The sequence below is a fragment of the Schistocerca nitens genome, chromosome 6 (assembly GCF_023898315.1).
Source record: "Schistocerca nitens isolate TAMUIC-IGC-003100 chromosome 6, iqSchNite1.1, whole genome shotgun sequence".
NCBI classification, from domain to species: domain Eukaryota; kingdom Metazoa; phylum Arthropoda; class Insecta; order Orthoptera; family Acrididae; genus Schistocerca; species Schistocerca nitens.
In genome coordinates, this window is record NC_064619.1 from 572,823,154 (window position 1) to 572,838,676 (window position 15,523).

Genomic DNA, 15,523 nt, shown 5'->3' on the forward strand with positions numbered 1-15,523 from the left:
CGAGTGAGGTGGCGCAGTGGTTAGACACTGGACTCGCATTCGGGAGGACGACGGTTCAATCCCGCGTCCGGCCATCCTGATTTAGGTTTTCCGTGCTTTCCCTAAATCGCACCAGGCAAATGCCGCGATGGTTCCTTTGAAAGGGCACGGCCGACTTCCTTCCCCATCCTTCCCTAATCTGATGAGACCGATGACCTCGCTGTCTGGTCTTCTACTTCCCCGAAAAACCCAACCCTCCCCTCCCCCAAATCAACCAACCAATCTTATCGGAACCTCCTTTTTTTGCGGGATAGTGCAGCAATTCGACGTGGCATGGACTCAAAAAGTCGTCTAGAGTCCACTGGAGAAACATTGAGCCATGCTGCCTCTATAGCCGTCAATAATTGCTGTGCAGGATTTTGTGCGCGAACTTATCTCTCGATTGTGTGCCTCAAACGTTCGATGGGATTCATTTGGGCTGATCTGGATGCCCAAATCATTCGCGCGAAATGTCTAAAATATTCTTCAAACCAGTCGCGAACAACCGTGGCCCTGTGACACAGAACATCTTGGTTTGGGTACATGAAGTCCACGAATGGCGGAAAAAGGTCTCCAGGTAGTCGAACATAATCATTTCCAGTCAATGACCAGTTCTGTTGGACCAGAGGACGCATTCCATTGCAAGTAAACACAGATTACACGATTATGGATACACCGCCATTTTGCACAGTGCCTTGTTGACTACTTGGCTCCGTGGCTTCGCAGGGTCTGCACCACACTCCAAACCAACCATCAGCCACGGTTTTCTAGTCTTACAATGTCCAACCGTTACGTTCAAGAGCCCAGGAGACGCGTTGCAGGCGATGTCGTACTGTTAGCAAAGGTTGTCGCGCCTGCTGCCATAGCCCATTAATGCTGAATTTCACCGCACTGTCCAAACGGATTCGCTTTCGTACGTCTCACACTGATTTCTGTAGGTATTTTGCACAGTGTTGCTTGTCTGTTAGCACTGACAACTCTACACAAATGCCGCTGCTCTCGGTAGTTAAGTGACGGCCGTCGTCCACTGCGTCATCCGTTGTGAGAGGTAGAAATTTAATGTTCTCGGCACAATCTCGACATTGTGGATACCGAAATATTGAATTCCCTAACGATTTCCGAAATGGAATGACCTGTGCATCTAGCTCAACTGCCATTCCGCGTTCAAAGTTCGTGAATTCCCATCGTGCGGCCAAATTCACGTCGGAAAAACTTTCACGTGAATAACGTAAGTACAAATAAAGCTCCGCCAATGCAATGCCCTTTTATAACTTGTGTACGCGATATTACTGCTATCTGCATACAAGGTGTTACAAAAATGTACCGTCAAACTTTCAGGAAACATTCCTCACACACAAAGAAAGAAAATATGTTATGTGGACATGTGTCTGGAAACGCTTATTTTCCATGTTAGAGCTCACTTTATTACTTCTCTTCAAATCACATTAATCATGGAATGGAAACACACAGCAACAGAACGTACCAGCGTGACTTCAAACACTTTGTTACACGAAATGTTCAAAATGTCCTCCGTTAGCGAGGATACATGCATCCACCTTCCGTCGCATGGAATCCCTGATGCGCTGATACAGCCCTGGGGAATGGCGTATTGTATAACAGCCGTCCACAATACGAGCACGAAGAGTCTCTACATTTGGTACCGGGGTGTTAGCGAGGATACATGCATCCACCTTCCGTCGCATGGAATCCCTGATGCGCTGATACAGCCCTGGGGAATGGCGTATTGTATTACAGCCGTCCACAATACGAGCACGAAGAGTCTCTACATTTGGTACCGGGGTTGCGTAGACAAGAGCTTTCAAATGCCCCCATAAATGAAAGTCAAGAGGTTTGAGGTCAGCAGAGCGTGGAGGCCATGGAATTGGTCCGCCTATACCAATCCGTCGGTCACCGAATCTGTTGTTGAGAAGCGTACGAACACTTCGACTGAAATGTGCAGGAGCTCCATCGTGCATGAACCAGATGTTGTGTCGTACTTGTAAAGGCACATGTTCTAGCAGCACAGGTAGAGTATCCCGTATGAAATCATGATAACGTGCTCCATTAAGCGTAGGTGGAAGAACATGGGACCCAATCAAGACATCACCAACAATGCCTGCCCAAACGTTCACAGAAAATCTGTGTTGATGACGTGATTGCACAATTGCGTGCGGATTCTAGTCAGCCCACACATGTTGATTGTGAAAATTTACAATTTGATCACGTTGGAATGAAGCCTCATCCGTAAAGAGAACATTTGCACTGAAATGAGGATTGACACATTGTTGGATGAACCATTCGCAGAAGTGTACCCGTGGAGGCCAATCATCCGCTGATAGTGCCTGCACATGCTGTACATGGCACGGAAATAACTGGTTCTCCCGTAGCACTCTCCATACAGTGACGTGGTCAACGTTACCTTGTACAGCAGCAACTTCTCTGACGCTGACATTAGGGTTATCGTCAACTGCACGAAGAATTGTCTCGTCCATTGCAGGTGTCCTCGTCGTTCTAGGTATTCCCCAGTCGCGAGTCATAGGCTGGAATGTTCCGTGCTCCCTAAGACGCCGATCAATTGCTTCGAACGTCTTCCTTTCGGGACACCTTCGTTCTGGAAATCTGTCTCGATACAAACGTACCGCGCCACGGCTATTGTCCTGTGCTAATCCATACATCAAATGGGCATCTGCCAACTCCGCATTTGCAAACATTGCACTGACTGCAAAACCACGTTCGTGATGAACACTAACCTGTTGATGCTACGTACTGATGTGCTTGATGCTAGTACTGTAGAGCAATGAGTCGCATGTCAACACAAGCACCGAAGTCAACATTACCTTCCTTCAATTGGGCCAACTGGCGGTGACTCGAGGAAGTACAGTACATACTGACGAAACTAAAATGAGCTCTAACATGGAAATTAAGCGTTTCCGGACACATGTCCACATAACATCTTTTATTTATTTGTGTGTGAGGAATGTTTCCTGAAAGTTTGGCCGTACCTTTTTGTAACACCCTGTATGCATATCGCTATCCCGAGATTTTTGACACCTCAAAGTATAGTATAGCGTGGTTTTTCTGTTGTTGCTGATATTGAAAAATTGCTGACGGTGAATCTTGGAAAGCACATTACCCTGAGTATATTGTGAACAAAATGGTTCAAATGGCTCTGAGCACTATGGGACTTAACATCTGAGGTCATCAGTCCCCTAGAACTTAGAATTACTTAAACCTAACTAGCCTAAGGACATCACACACATCCATGCCCGAGGCAGGATTCGAACCTGCGACCGTAGCAGCAGCGCGGTTCCGGACTGAAGCGCCTAGAACCGCTCGGTCACAGCGGCCGGCAGTACCTTGCGCGTTGGTACCTGACCAACTGGGTCCGTCGAGGAATACTCTGTCGAATCCTTGGGAAACAACGATCTTGTAGGATTTTGTTGCTGGAAGTGTAGGGTTTCAGACCAGCGGAGGGCCGCCTATACTCACACATCGACGATGGCTGGCCTCTTCTCGGAGCCCTCTGGGTCGAGCCCCGGCGGGAGCCACATGCGAACCTGTGCACGCATTCCGTCGCCCACGTCCACCCAGTCGTCCAAGCGTTGAGGGAGCTGCTTGAGGGACAGCGACCTCCGCAGGTCCAAGTTCAACACCACATCTTTGCTGATATCTGTGAGACACAACAGGGAAAACACTTTTTGTGGTACACTTACTGTCAAGTAAATCGGTTATTAGGCAAGGTGGACTGCAGACCCACAAATAAGACAACAAAAAGTTTTGGCAGGGTAATAAACAAACATGGTGGACTGCGACTGCGAGCATCTGCAGAAATTTATCGAATATCAGGTGAGATTCTAAAATTTTCACTTCTGATATAACTGGATCTGTGAGTTTGAGAACGTATCTGGCAGAAAGTACACACGTCTTATTGTATTTCAAATGATGTGTATATATCTACTCACACTCTTTAAGGTAGGGTATATTTACAGCTAAATGTTAAACATACTTCTTTAGCGCATACAAAACACGTCCTTTTACTTGAATGTTCCCTTTTTAATTTGACGATCTGAAATTACATGTTATTGTGTTTAGATCGGAGGCATCCAACTGGTTATTCACAAAAATATTATATATCAACTGGTTATTCAAATTCGGTTAACACCGAAAATCAGACATGTGAAATATAGAATGAAATCCTGCTGGGAAGCATGAAAAATAGCAAGAAAAAGACACATTAATATTTCTCAGAGTGGAGAAACAGAAAATAAACATTAAAAAACGTTTATTCAACATCGCTGACACCTACAGTACGTTGTATGCTTACTGAGCTTCACAGCTGACCATTTTACTGGATCTATTCGAATATTTTCATGCCATCTGTTATTTAATGTTGACTGGCAAAATTAAAGTTGATGAAGATGCGTTTTGATAGTTATATCTTTAGCATCTGTGTTTTGATTGAGACATCTTTTGAGTTATTTCGGTAAAGTGTGACTGCATGTTTCGCTGGCTGGTGTCGACCATCCCCTGGGGTACATGAAGGGAAGCATAAAGCTGTGGTCTTTATTCCTCATGCTGAGAGCACATCGTTTACGACTGGAGGAATTTTTAGAAGTTTTAACATTAAGAGTGTTCTGTCCACGTTCCAATATCAGGGCACTACTCAGCTCTGTGAAAGATGATTAGGGACTTAGGGAACCTGGCATATATAAAATTCAATGTTGATGTTGGAAAGCTTACATCGACCATTCGATTCGCACAGTTCAGGATACATGAAACATCGCCGTCACACGACGCTAGAACAGCCGGAAAAATCGGCGGTAGTGGAACATTGGCTAAACGAGGGACACGGGATGAAATTTGACAAGACTGTGGTAGTTGCCAGTTCTTCAGGTTTTCGAAACAGTTTTTATAAAGAGGCAATTGAAATTAGGTTGGCAGCCAATTTGGTTAACAGAGGCAATGGCTTCCTCATACAGGTTGACAATTATGGAACTATATGAAATAAAATTGTCATACTTTCTGAACGGTTATCGCCAGGACGTTCAAAATGCACAGTTGGCCGCGGGGCATGAAGTGAATTAGTATGCGCATGTGCACGTGTCTCGTTATTATTGGTCACTTTAGTCTGGTTGGGTTCGCCAATAAGCAAAATTGGCGCATCTGGGTGACTGAGAATCCGCATTTCGCGATCGAGAAGTTTCTTCACCCCCAACAGGGGACCGTGTGGTGCGCAATGTCCAGGCAGGGAATAATCGATGCGATATTCCTTGGTGGCACGGTGATCACTGAACGATTCGTGAAAGTTTTTGGAATATGATTTCATCCCCATTATCCAAAGTGACCCTGATTTCGACAAGATGTGGTTCATGCAAGACGGAGCTCAACCCCATCGAAGCAGGAGAGTGTTTGATGTCCTGGAGGAGAACTTTGGGGACCGCATTCTGGCTCTGGGGTATCCAGAGGCCTCTGGCATGGGCCTCGATTGGTCGCCATATCCTCTGGATCTGAACACATTCGACTCCTTTTTGTCGAGCTGTATTAAACACAAGGGTACATCAATAAACTCGAAACCATTGCTGAGCTGGAAACAGCCATTCAGGAGGTCATCGATAGCATCGAGGTTCCGACACTTCAGCGGGTCATCCATAATTTCACTATTCGTCTGCGTCACGTCATCGTCAGTGATGGCAAGCATATCGAAAATGTCATATCCTACATCTGAATATCTGTAGTGACGTTTGCATACAGTTTGTAACTAATTTAGGTTTTGTTTCGTGTAGTTCAATAATTGTCACACTGTAGCAGGACGTGGAGATCTGTACTATCCCGTATCAATACAAAAAATTCTTCGGTGCGGCCAGCCCCGGTGTTGGAAAATGCTCTCGAGTGCGATGTAGCGTTGCCGCTGGTGTTCTGATAAGGTCGGGGCCGTCTGCCTGTCTTGGAGGGCAGCAACTGTGACGGGCGGTGCATGAGCAGTGTACGGTACGGTGTCGTATACAGGGGGACGATTTGTAGTCTTGGCATCAATTTTCAGCAGGAGTCAGGGGCAGCAGCAGCAGCAGCGTTCTTTTGAAGATGGTGGACAGATGGATCGCCGAAATATCGAATGATGTTGCGGGCTTTCAAAAAATAGAATGAAATTGTGACGGTGTGCTGGCCCTCAACTACGTACCCACTGGCTCAAGAGTTGAAATATTAAAAGTTTTGGCTGGTTTCGTCGTCTAGGGGCTGGGATACGTAGCTGCCGCATTACAGGCCAAATACTGCTGAGACTACAGTATACGATAAGAATACACACATGAATCGAATGGTCGAAGGTTACTCGGCAATTGCGAATTTTGAACGTAATATAGACTTTTATAAATGAAAGATTTGCAGTTAAATAAATTCTGCTGGTACTCTCTTAACGACTTTAAATTCTGAGTACGATAGTTGAAGTACTTTTGAGAATGCGGTATAGTTCTGCAAAAAACTCATTGGTGTCGATGGTCCACCAATTAAAAAAAATATAAGTTGAATAACAGGGAAGCAATAGATTCCTACTGCACGTAATTAGTTATGACCGACAATATAGCTCGCGAGATATTCACTACGTCTTCACTGTAGAAACCACGGAAATCTCGCAAGTTCACAAGTCGGCACTCCGAAGTGTTTCTATCTCTCGCCACCACGCGCAAAAACCCACTCTCCAAGTCTTTTTCCGCGACCGTGCGTCAGTCGAGCCGTCGCTTCCAGCGTCCTCGTGTCCTGTGCCGTACTCCCGTGCCGCACCATTCCGAACTCACTCCTGTCCTCTCCGGAAACAATGCTCCTCCCCAACCTCCATACGTCTCTCTTAGGAACGAGCTCTGTGATTGGCTGGAGCGCTCCCTCCACGTCTGCAAGCTAACGTACACTCACAAACATATCGAAACACATACGAAATACTGGATTTACATTTAAATAACTTGAAATTAAATAAATATTCCTACGGCAGGACCATAAACACGTTCTAACACACATTATTAAATACATAAACAAATTAAATAAACATATATCAAAGGAATAGCAACAAAAGGTAGACCAGTAGCCTAAGGTCTTTGTGCTTTCTAAAACACAGTAAATATTTAACCAATTTCTTCATGAATAGTATATATCGGATATAAACAAAGACATAGATGAATAAATATATTTATAAGCATGCTGCTACAGTTTCTTCGTGTAACTGTGGAGTACTTATGGCCTGACACGATCGATAGTAATTGGCCACTTTGACCTCCAATAACTCATGTGCTATTCAAGTTACATTCCTGTAATTTATACCAATTAAGGTTTACACTAATACCTTTCTAAAGACACGTCAATCGACAAAATCTGATGAATTGGCCACTTTGACCTCCAATAACTCATGTGCTATTCAAGTTACATTCCTGTAATTTATACCAATTAAGGTTTACACTAATACCTTTCTAAAGACACGTCAATCGACAAAATCTGATGAACCGTTTAGATTTTGGGTGTTACTTGTATAATTTATCGTCAGATTCTAAACTTTAAACTAATAATGATATTGAAAATCTGATTGCACCATCAGAATCGTCATGCAAATAATGGTAATGTACATGTTTCTTTTTGAGGTATCATGATTCCTCTGGCTACTATTAATTTCTATATAAACTGTGAAATGTCTGCCATTAAGGTTTCACAAAACCCGCCTGATTGGCCGTGTGGTCTAACGCACGGCTTTCCGGGCGGGAAGGAGCGCCTGGTCCCTGGCACGAATCCCCCTGGCGGATTTGTGTCGAGTGGTGAACCAGCCAGTCTGTGGATGGTTTTTAGGCCGTTTTCCATCTGCCTGGGCGAATGCGGGCTGGTTCCCCTTGTTCCGCCTCAGTTACACCATGCCGGCGATTACTGCACAAACGAGTTCTCCACATACGCGTACACCACCATTACTCTACCATGCAAACATAGGGGCTACACTCGTCTGGTGTGAGATGTTCCCTGGGGGGGGGGGGGGCAAACTGCGCAATATCCCTGGGTTCGGTGTGGGGCGGCGGAGGGGTGAAATGGGCTGCCGTAGTCGTCGTGGGATTGTGGACCACTGCAGCTGCGGCGGGGACAGAGCCACTCCGTCGTTTCTAGGTCCCCAGTTAACATACAATACAATACATACAAGGTTTCACAAAGGCCGCCATCTTTGGCACTCCCGGCATGTCTCCTCCATCGACACAGCCTCACCATGAAATTAACCACCATGCGCTCTCTGGACCCAGGCTAATGTTCAGCACAACGTGTTTGCTGCTGGGCTCCGGATTGTCGAGCGGCCCGTGCGGCAACGCCAACTCCGAACTTAGAATATTTCCAGGGCGCTGCAACTCGCCCGTTACCTCATAATGTGATTTTAGGATATGGCACCATACTCGAGCAGACTTTCAAGTATTATCAAGCTGCGAAACCCTATGTAGTCACATGATTTACTTTTATTTCACTCAGCCGAGAAACTACTGTGGAGCATCTAACAATCCGCCACTCTAGGCTGTGACACAGAAAAAAGGCTGTATCGCATGGGTACCAGTGTCTCCTGACAGTCAAGCCAAATGTCTGAAATCCATCCCTGTGGCTGCTGCTACAAACTTTAGCAATGGTGAATCCGAATTACTTCAACTCTAATATCCTCTTCTTTGTTTGGGTTCTTCCATTGGTGTTTTGCTCTTTGCTGTATTCATATGTCGCTATGCTAGTCTGCCAATGTTTGCATCATCTCCTGGTTGATCTTCTCCAGGTCCCGAAGTGGGTGCTTCTCTATTGTGTGCCATCGATTCTTTTCCAGAAGTGTTAGCAACCACCTCATTGCTATGAGTGCTAAGACCCTACTGGCTGCCAGCGCAGATGCACGCACTTTACCCCCACTCAAACAGAGGGATGCCAGTGTTTCCTCATGCAGAGTTTTGTCAGCCGGCTTCAGTTTGCGCTGTAGACCACCGTAACTGTGGCCAGCATCTGCCCTGCCACTTTTCTTTCCGTTCTCGTTCGCAGGACTGCACGCCTATAGCAGTCAAAAACGAACTTCCACTCCAGGGAAGGCGATAGAGGCGATACATATGCACCAGGGCTATATCTCCATTAAAATATAAGGGACGATCAAGAAGTTTCCGTTGGAAGGCCGTTCAATTCAGGATCGGCATGCCAATGAGGCAAAATCACCATGAGCATTGAGGCAATCATATCAACGACGCGCCAAGTTGAAGATAGCCATTTCGTGGAACAGCGTGTATCGCTGTACTACATCAAGAGGACTGTAACTGCCTGCTGCACGTCCTCATCGGACAGGAATCGTTGACCCTTCAGTTCCATTTTAAGGGACCGAAGGCATAATATATGGAGAGAGATAAGGTCTATAGGGCAGGCATTCGAGTGTCTCCCACCCTAGTTGGCGTTACAACATTTGTGATACGAGGGCGGGCGCTATCATGAAGTAGCACAGGACTTGATGTACCATTTTACAGTGGTGGTTTTCGACAGACATGCTGCCCCCATACACATTCTTCGTTCTCTGATGGATGTGTGCCGGGGTCTGTCCTTCAGCAGCCAAGAAAAGAATAAAAGAACGCTGTCCCTGTTGGTCGCATTTGGTAATAACGTCGCCGTAGTTCACATTCATCGCACGCACGTCGGAAGGACACGAATGCTACTGTAATACCTCGTCTACATGTCGGTCCTTATGTAACCGCATCGGAGTCGCACTACGTTGGACATACGCTGCAGTAACTCCTTCAAACGGAAACTTTTTCATCATACATTTTAACTTTGTGATTGGTGATTCGATGAGTCGAATGGTAGAGGCTAGGTATCAACCAATTGCAGCCGTTTCCCGGGCTCAGTGTGCTTGTCCTCGCTGCGTTGCAAGCAGTGTCTTGCCAGATGGCACAATCTGAATGCGGTGAGACGGGTGCCACAAGAGGCAAGCGTACCGGTCGATAGGGGAGGGGAGGCGAAGGAGAAACAAATACACAGTGGTTTGTCGCGTGATCTGATGCGCCATTATAGACATATTTTTATCCAAATAAATCTAGCTACAGGTCACACAATGATATTAATGGTCTTATTCCACTTAGCGTTATCCCTTTTATCAGTTTAACAATTACTTAAACTAATTTTTTTTTAATTTTAGTTCTACGTAACACTCTCATTTAAACTGCAATGAACACAGATGGGTTCAATTTAAGGGTTGTGAGGCAAGGAACAAAAGAAAATACATACTGGCATAAGTGAATTGATTGACAAACTTTAACATCAGGTTGGCATAATACTGAAAGTCACACAAAGGGAGTAATAACAAAATCTTGGAAGAATGAATGTCTAGTGAAAAATAAATCTGAACTGGCAGTACAGATGCGAACAGCTAATATGCTTGAAGAAACTAGAGACTACTGATTTCATTAAATTCTGACAGCAGTTCCAGTGACCACACTGACGAAATGAATATGATTTAGATGAACGTGGAGTTCATCCATTACTGATTCAAAGCCCTGCTGGACACACATAGCCCACTCAGGACCTGCCAAATCCCGTGTCGTCCTCTGCATTATTTGGCTGTGGTGTGGAAGAGTGGGATCAGCATGTAACGGCCATTTCCATAGTGTCTGTAAATAACAGATGCAACTTATAAACGATAATTTGAAAGTGAATGTGGGTAGAGATATGTAATAAGACTATCGTAAAATCGTGCTATAATTGCAGTTGCTTTAGCAATTGAATACTTTACTTTCCTTTTACATTAGGTTCGTGTAAAAGTTCGTAACGTTTTCCTTTTCTTTTTGCGTGTTGGTATTCCCGTTGATATGGGTTTTTTATCGACAGTCATTTTCTACTTGTAGTTCACTATTGCTATTTGAGTTTATATTGTCATTTTGCATCTCGAGATAGTGAGTGGACCCGTGGACGCTGGAAAATGGAGTGTCAAGTGGAGAAATCGGAACATTTCCGACATATTATTCTGTCTGAGATAAACAAAGGGCTGACAGTAGCGGAGGCAGCCGCAGACATTTGCGCCCTGTATGGGAGATGATGCTACTGGAAAGAGCAAGGCAGGGAAATGGTTTTCTCGTTTTAAGGAAGATCGTTTTGACTTTAGTGTCTCACACCACGTTCAGGAAGACATTCAGGGCTCTGATACCGTTTAAAACCATTAATCCACGATTATCAACGTCAGTGTACTCGAGAACTGGCAAATCGTGCGACATTTCCATGCAATGGGGAACGTTCAAAAGTCGGCTGTATGGGCACGGCATGCTCTAAGCCAAAACCACAAAAATCAGTGGGTGGTCATAAGTGCGTCTCTGCTTGCTCTTCATCAATTGGCTCGAGAACAACTCCGACTATTTCTACCCCGTATCATTAGTGGTGACGAGAAATGGTGTCTTTATTCTAAAATAAGGAAAAGAAAGGAATGGTTGAGCCCAAACAAAGCAGCAACTCCCTGTAAAGGACCTACGAGCATCAAAATGGTTCAAATGGCTGTGAGCACTGTGGGACCTAACATCTGAGGTCATCAGTCCCCTAGACTTAGAACTACTTAAACCTGACTAACCTAAGGACATCACACACATCCATGCCCGAGGCACGATTCGTACCTGCGACCGTAGCAGCAGCGCGGTTCCGGACTGAAGCGCCCAGAACCGCTCGGCCACAGCGGCCGGCAACCTGCGAGCATCCACAAAAGATAATGTTACGTATGTGGTGGAGCAGCGACAGTGTGGTGTGCTACGAACTGCTTCCCCGAGGTGTAACCATCAGTGCTGACACTTATTTGTCAACAACCGAGACGCCTTGCAGACGCAGTCCAGGAACAACGACTAGGAAGACTGAGTGAAGTGATGCTACTCCACTATAATGCTCGCCCGCATTCTACCAAACTGACTAAAAACACTATACAGGAGTTCGGTTGTGAAGTCATTCCAGACCCTCCTTATTCACCTGATCTTGTGGCTTCGATTTTCATCGTTTCCGCTCTCTATCGAACAACCTTCAAGGAACTTTCTTTCCAGATAAAAATACGCTCTGAATATAGCTTGACGGGTTCTTTACATCAAAACCACGCAATTTCTACTGTCGCGGAATCGAAATTTACCAAATCGTTCCCAGATTGCTATAAATAATAAAGGAGAATATATTACTGATGATTGGAGTCTCTATTATGACTTATGGAAAACGTAACGAACTTATGCACCATCCATTTATGTATTTAAAACACTCATACGCGTGTTTTTGAAGTCAGGGCTCTTCCTGAGCAACCAATAATTTAACACAACAAAGGAGTGGTATTCAGCTACAGAAATTACCAAGCTTTTCCTCTGGTCATTTCCGTTTCTGGAACCCTTTTTCGACGGTAGAAAATGTGCAGTAAAATGTACAGTCGTGGATAAAACGAGCGAGACCCCTCGCATTTTCGTTATGCTGATCTGCACAGCTTTAAAGTCCGCTACACAGCATAACAGGCAAGGCGACGAAGTGCTACCAACATACTACGCACAGGCGTGAATTGACAGACTATCCGAACTTTGTCAGACTGTTTTCAATCATGTGTATGACTATGCTGATTAGTGTGTTAAACACAACACGTAAATATAAGATGCAAATGAAAGAAGAAACGCTAGTTAGTATGAACTGTACTAATAAAAATGAATTTCAGTTTATCGAGTCAACATAACTGTTTTAGTAAGACGAAGTACCCTAGATCGTTACGAATTAGCAAAATATTATGCGTATTCGGTTGCTAAACGGTCTGTGTCCAGTTTCAGACCAGTCATACTGGATTACTGTTGCTGACCTACCATGAAATTGTGCATATTTAACAATGCATGAAGATTCATAACGAAATTCAGTCAAAAACCATTCAGTGCCCCACGTAAGTCGATTCAGTTATTGACAGAAGCGCAAAAAGTAATCAGTAAGAAGTATGAAATTCTATTAGATCTTTTTATTTACAGCCACAGGACGCCGGTACATAATAAAGGTGGCAATAAAACGTATTGGGGGCGTGACAATTTCTTAAAATTGCTTTACTGCCTCCATCGAGATTAGAACCGAAAACAAACCAGACCTCCCTTGCAGTAGCAAACACCTTTCACTACACTATCAGACAACCCAGGCAAACAGCCCTCTATTATTACCCCAGACTTGAATGAGCCGGCAATTTCGCAACGAAAATGGCAAAATGATCTGCAGTTTCCGTTGCACAGAGCTTTCTGGGCTCAAAAACAATAATTTTCTACCTTTATGTTACCGCTTATGTGGCAATCATTCGCGATGTTTATCGAAATAACAAAATATTGTTATTATCGAGTAAATGTAGAAGGATAATTCTGCACCACCCCAGGAAATAAACGGCTACATAGCTGCCAAACTTATTCTACAATGTTTCGAATTCTCCATTAGACTCGCCCCACAACCAGAAAACGTTCATTAGACGAAGTGTTTCGTAAGCTACATGGCAATGGGAATACTCGCAGTTCTAAAACGCGGTGGCATTAATCGTGGGAGGAGGAGGAGGAGATTAGTGTTTAACGTCCCGTCGACAACGAGGTCATTAGAGACGGAGCGCAAGCTCGGGTGAGGGAAGGATGGGGAAGGAAATCGGCCGTGCCCTTTCAAAGGAACCATCCCGGCATTTGCCTGAAGCGATTTAGGGAAATCACGGAAAACCTAAATCAGGATGGCCGGAGACGGGATTGAACCGTCGTCCTCCCGAATGCGAGTCCAGTGTGCTAACCACTGCGCCACCTCGCTCGGTTTAATAGTCGGATCTGAATTACCACGTGTATAGGCAAATGGATTTTATTTGCATTCCTGTAAACGTGATTTGGATCGAAAGCATATCTACGAGTAATATGCTGATGTATCGATTGCAACTAGAACATTTCCAATAAAGATTAGGGGAGGGGGGGGGGGGTTATTTATGCGGCCGTCATCTTCAGTAACTGTCGTAGCTATTTTCGTTGTTTGGATTTCGTCACCTAAATCAGTAAAAATGAAACCCTACTAGTCTCACTTTCTTGAGCGTCTGTCTGTCTACCCAGCCCTTAAAACCCGTTTTGCTAATTCGTAACGATCGGGGGTACTTTGCTTTACTAAAACAGTTATGTTATCTCGATAGGCTGAAATTTATTTTTATTAGTACAGTTCATACTAATTAGCGTTTCTTCTTTCATTTATCTCTTATATTTACGTGTTGCCTTTAACACACTAATCATCATTAATATAGTCATACACATGATTGAAAACAGTCTGTGAAAATTCGGATAGTTTGTCAATTTCACGCCTGTGCATAGTATGTTGGTACCACTTCGTCGCCTTGCCTGTTATGCTGTGTAGCAGACTTTAAAGCTGTGCGGATCATAGACTCTGGGAACCATGTATTCCCTCACAGGTAATTTTGAGGTTATGTACATATTATCTCAAAGTCTACTTAGTGTACAACAACATGTTGATTAGATATAGAGTCGTTGGATCGCAGAACATTATCCTGGAGAAACTGCGACTGCTAAGGTTAGGGCATTTGGAAAGACTCAGTCACTCAGAGAAGCATTTAGATCTGTTACTGAAACATTTGAAAGAATGTCACAGCAAATGTTTCAGAAGAAGATACAGCCGGCAGCTTAATTAAACAATTCAGTGGTAGTCAGATAGGTAGAATACATGGAGTAGTCAACGACAAATCGTATATTTGGGAACCCAGCCTATCAGTTTATGCAAAACTGCAAAATACACTACATTGATGACATAGAATTTGAAAGAACATCATGTTTACACAATCAAATGTTCTTAAAAATTTCACAACTCAACAAAACTTTACTATGTATGGTCGAATATTATATATGACTGACGTATACAAGGAAGCCCCAACAGTGTGAAATACAAAAAAAATAGTTAACCAGTGTTAGAGGACATACTTGACAGTAGAATTATAGATATTTGGGATAAAAAAATTAGCAATTGGCCTCCACAACACATACACAATGATGACCCTAACGAAATAGTAAACGATTATGGCTGCTTACAGCATTGGCCACAGCCAGCAATACAGCACATGTGAATGAAATCATTTCAATAATTTCAAAACTTTTGGATAGAGATATTATTCAATAATAACTATGGAGACCATATTTCAAGAGCTTAACAAACCAACACACAATACATTTCTGTGTAGACGTTTTATAATTTGAGGTTTGGAAGACTTATAACAGGCAGATTTTGTAGAAAGGAGGCAATTTAAGTTCTCGATAATGATCTTCTAAATACCATGTATGTGGAATGCTAGATCCATGAAATGCTACACCCTTGAACACATAAATTTAATATAGGTGTTTTAGTACATTTATCAAAATAAAAATCAGCATTCGAGAAGTCAAACCTACCAAAATGATCAACAGAGATATATGCAGTCTCCAAGGTAGAATGAACAAGAACAAACATAAGACATATATACTGAAAGACAGCAGTGATAGTGAAATGGCAT

At 43.9% G+C, this 15,523-nt stretch overlaps 1 protein-coding gene across 1 annotated transcript in view; it reads right to left on the reverse strand.

Annotated features, from left to right (window-relative positions):
- The window catches only part of LOC126262528 (venom dipeptidyl peptidase 4-like), a 272,420-nt gene that overhangs the window by 77,104 nt on the left and 179,793 nt on the right, over window positions 1-15,523 (reverse strand). The window contains exon 12 of the mRNA XM_049959201.1: window positions 3,508-3,688. Coding sequence (XP_049815158.1) covers window positions 3,508-3,688 — 181 coding nt within the window. The remainder of the gene's footprint in view (window positions 1-3,507; window positions 3,689-15,523) is intronic.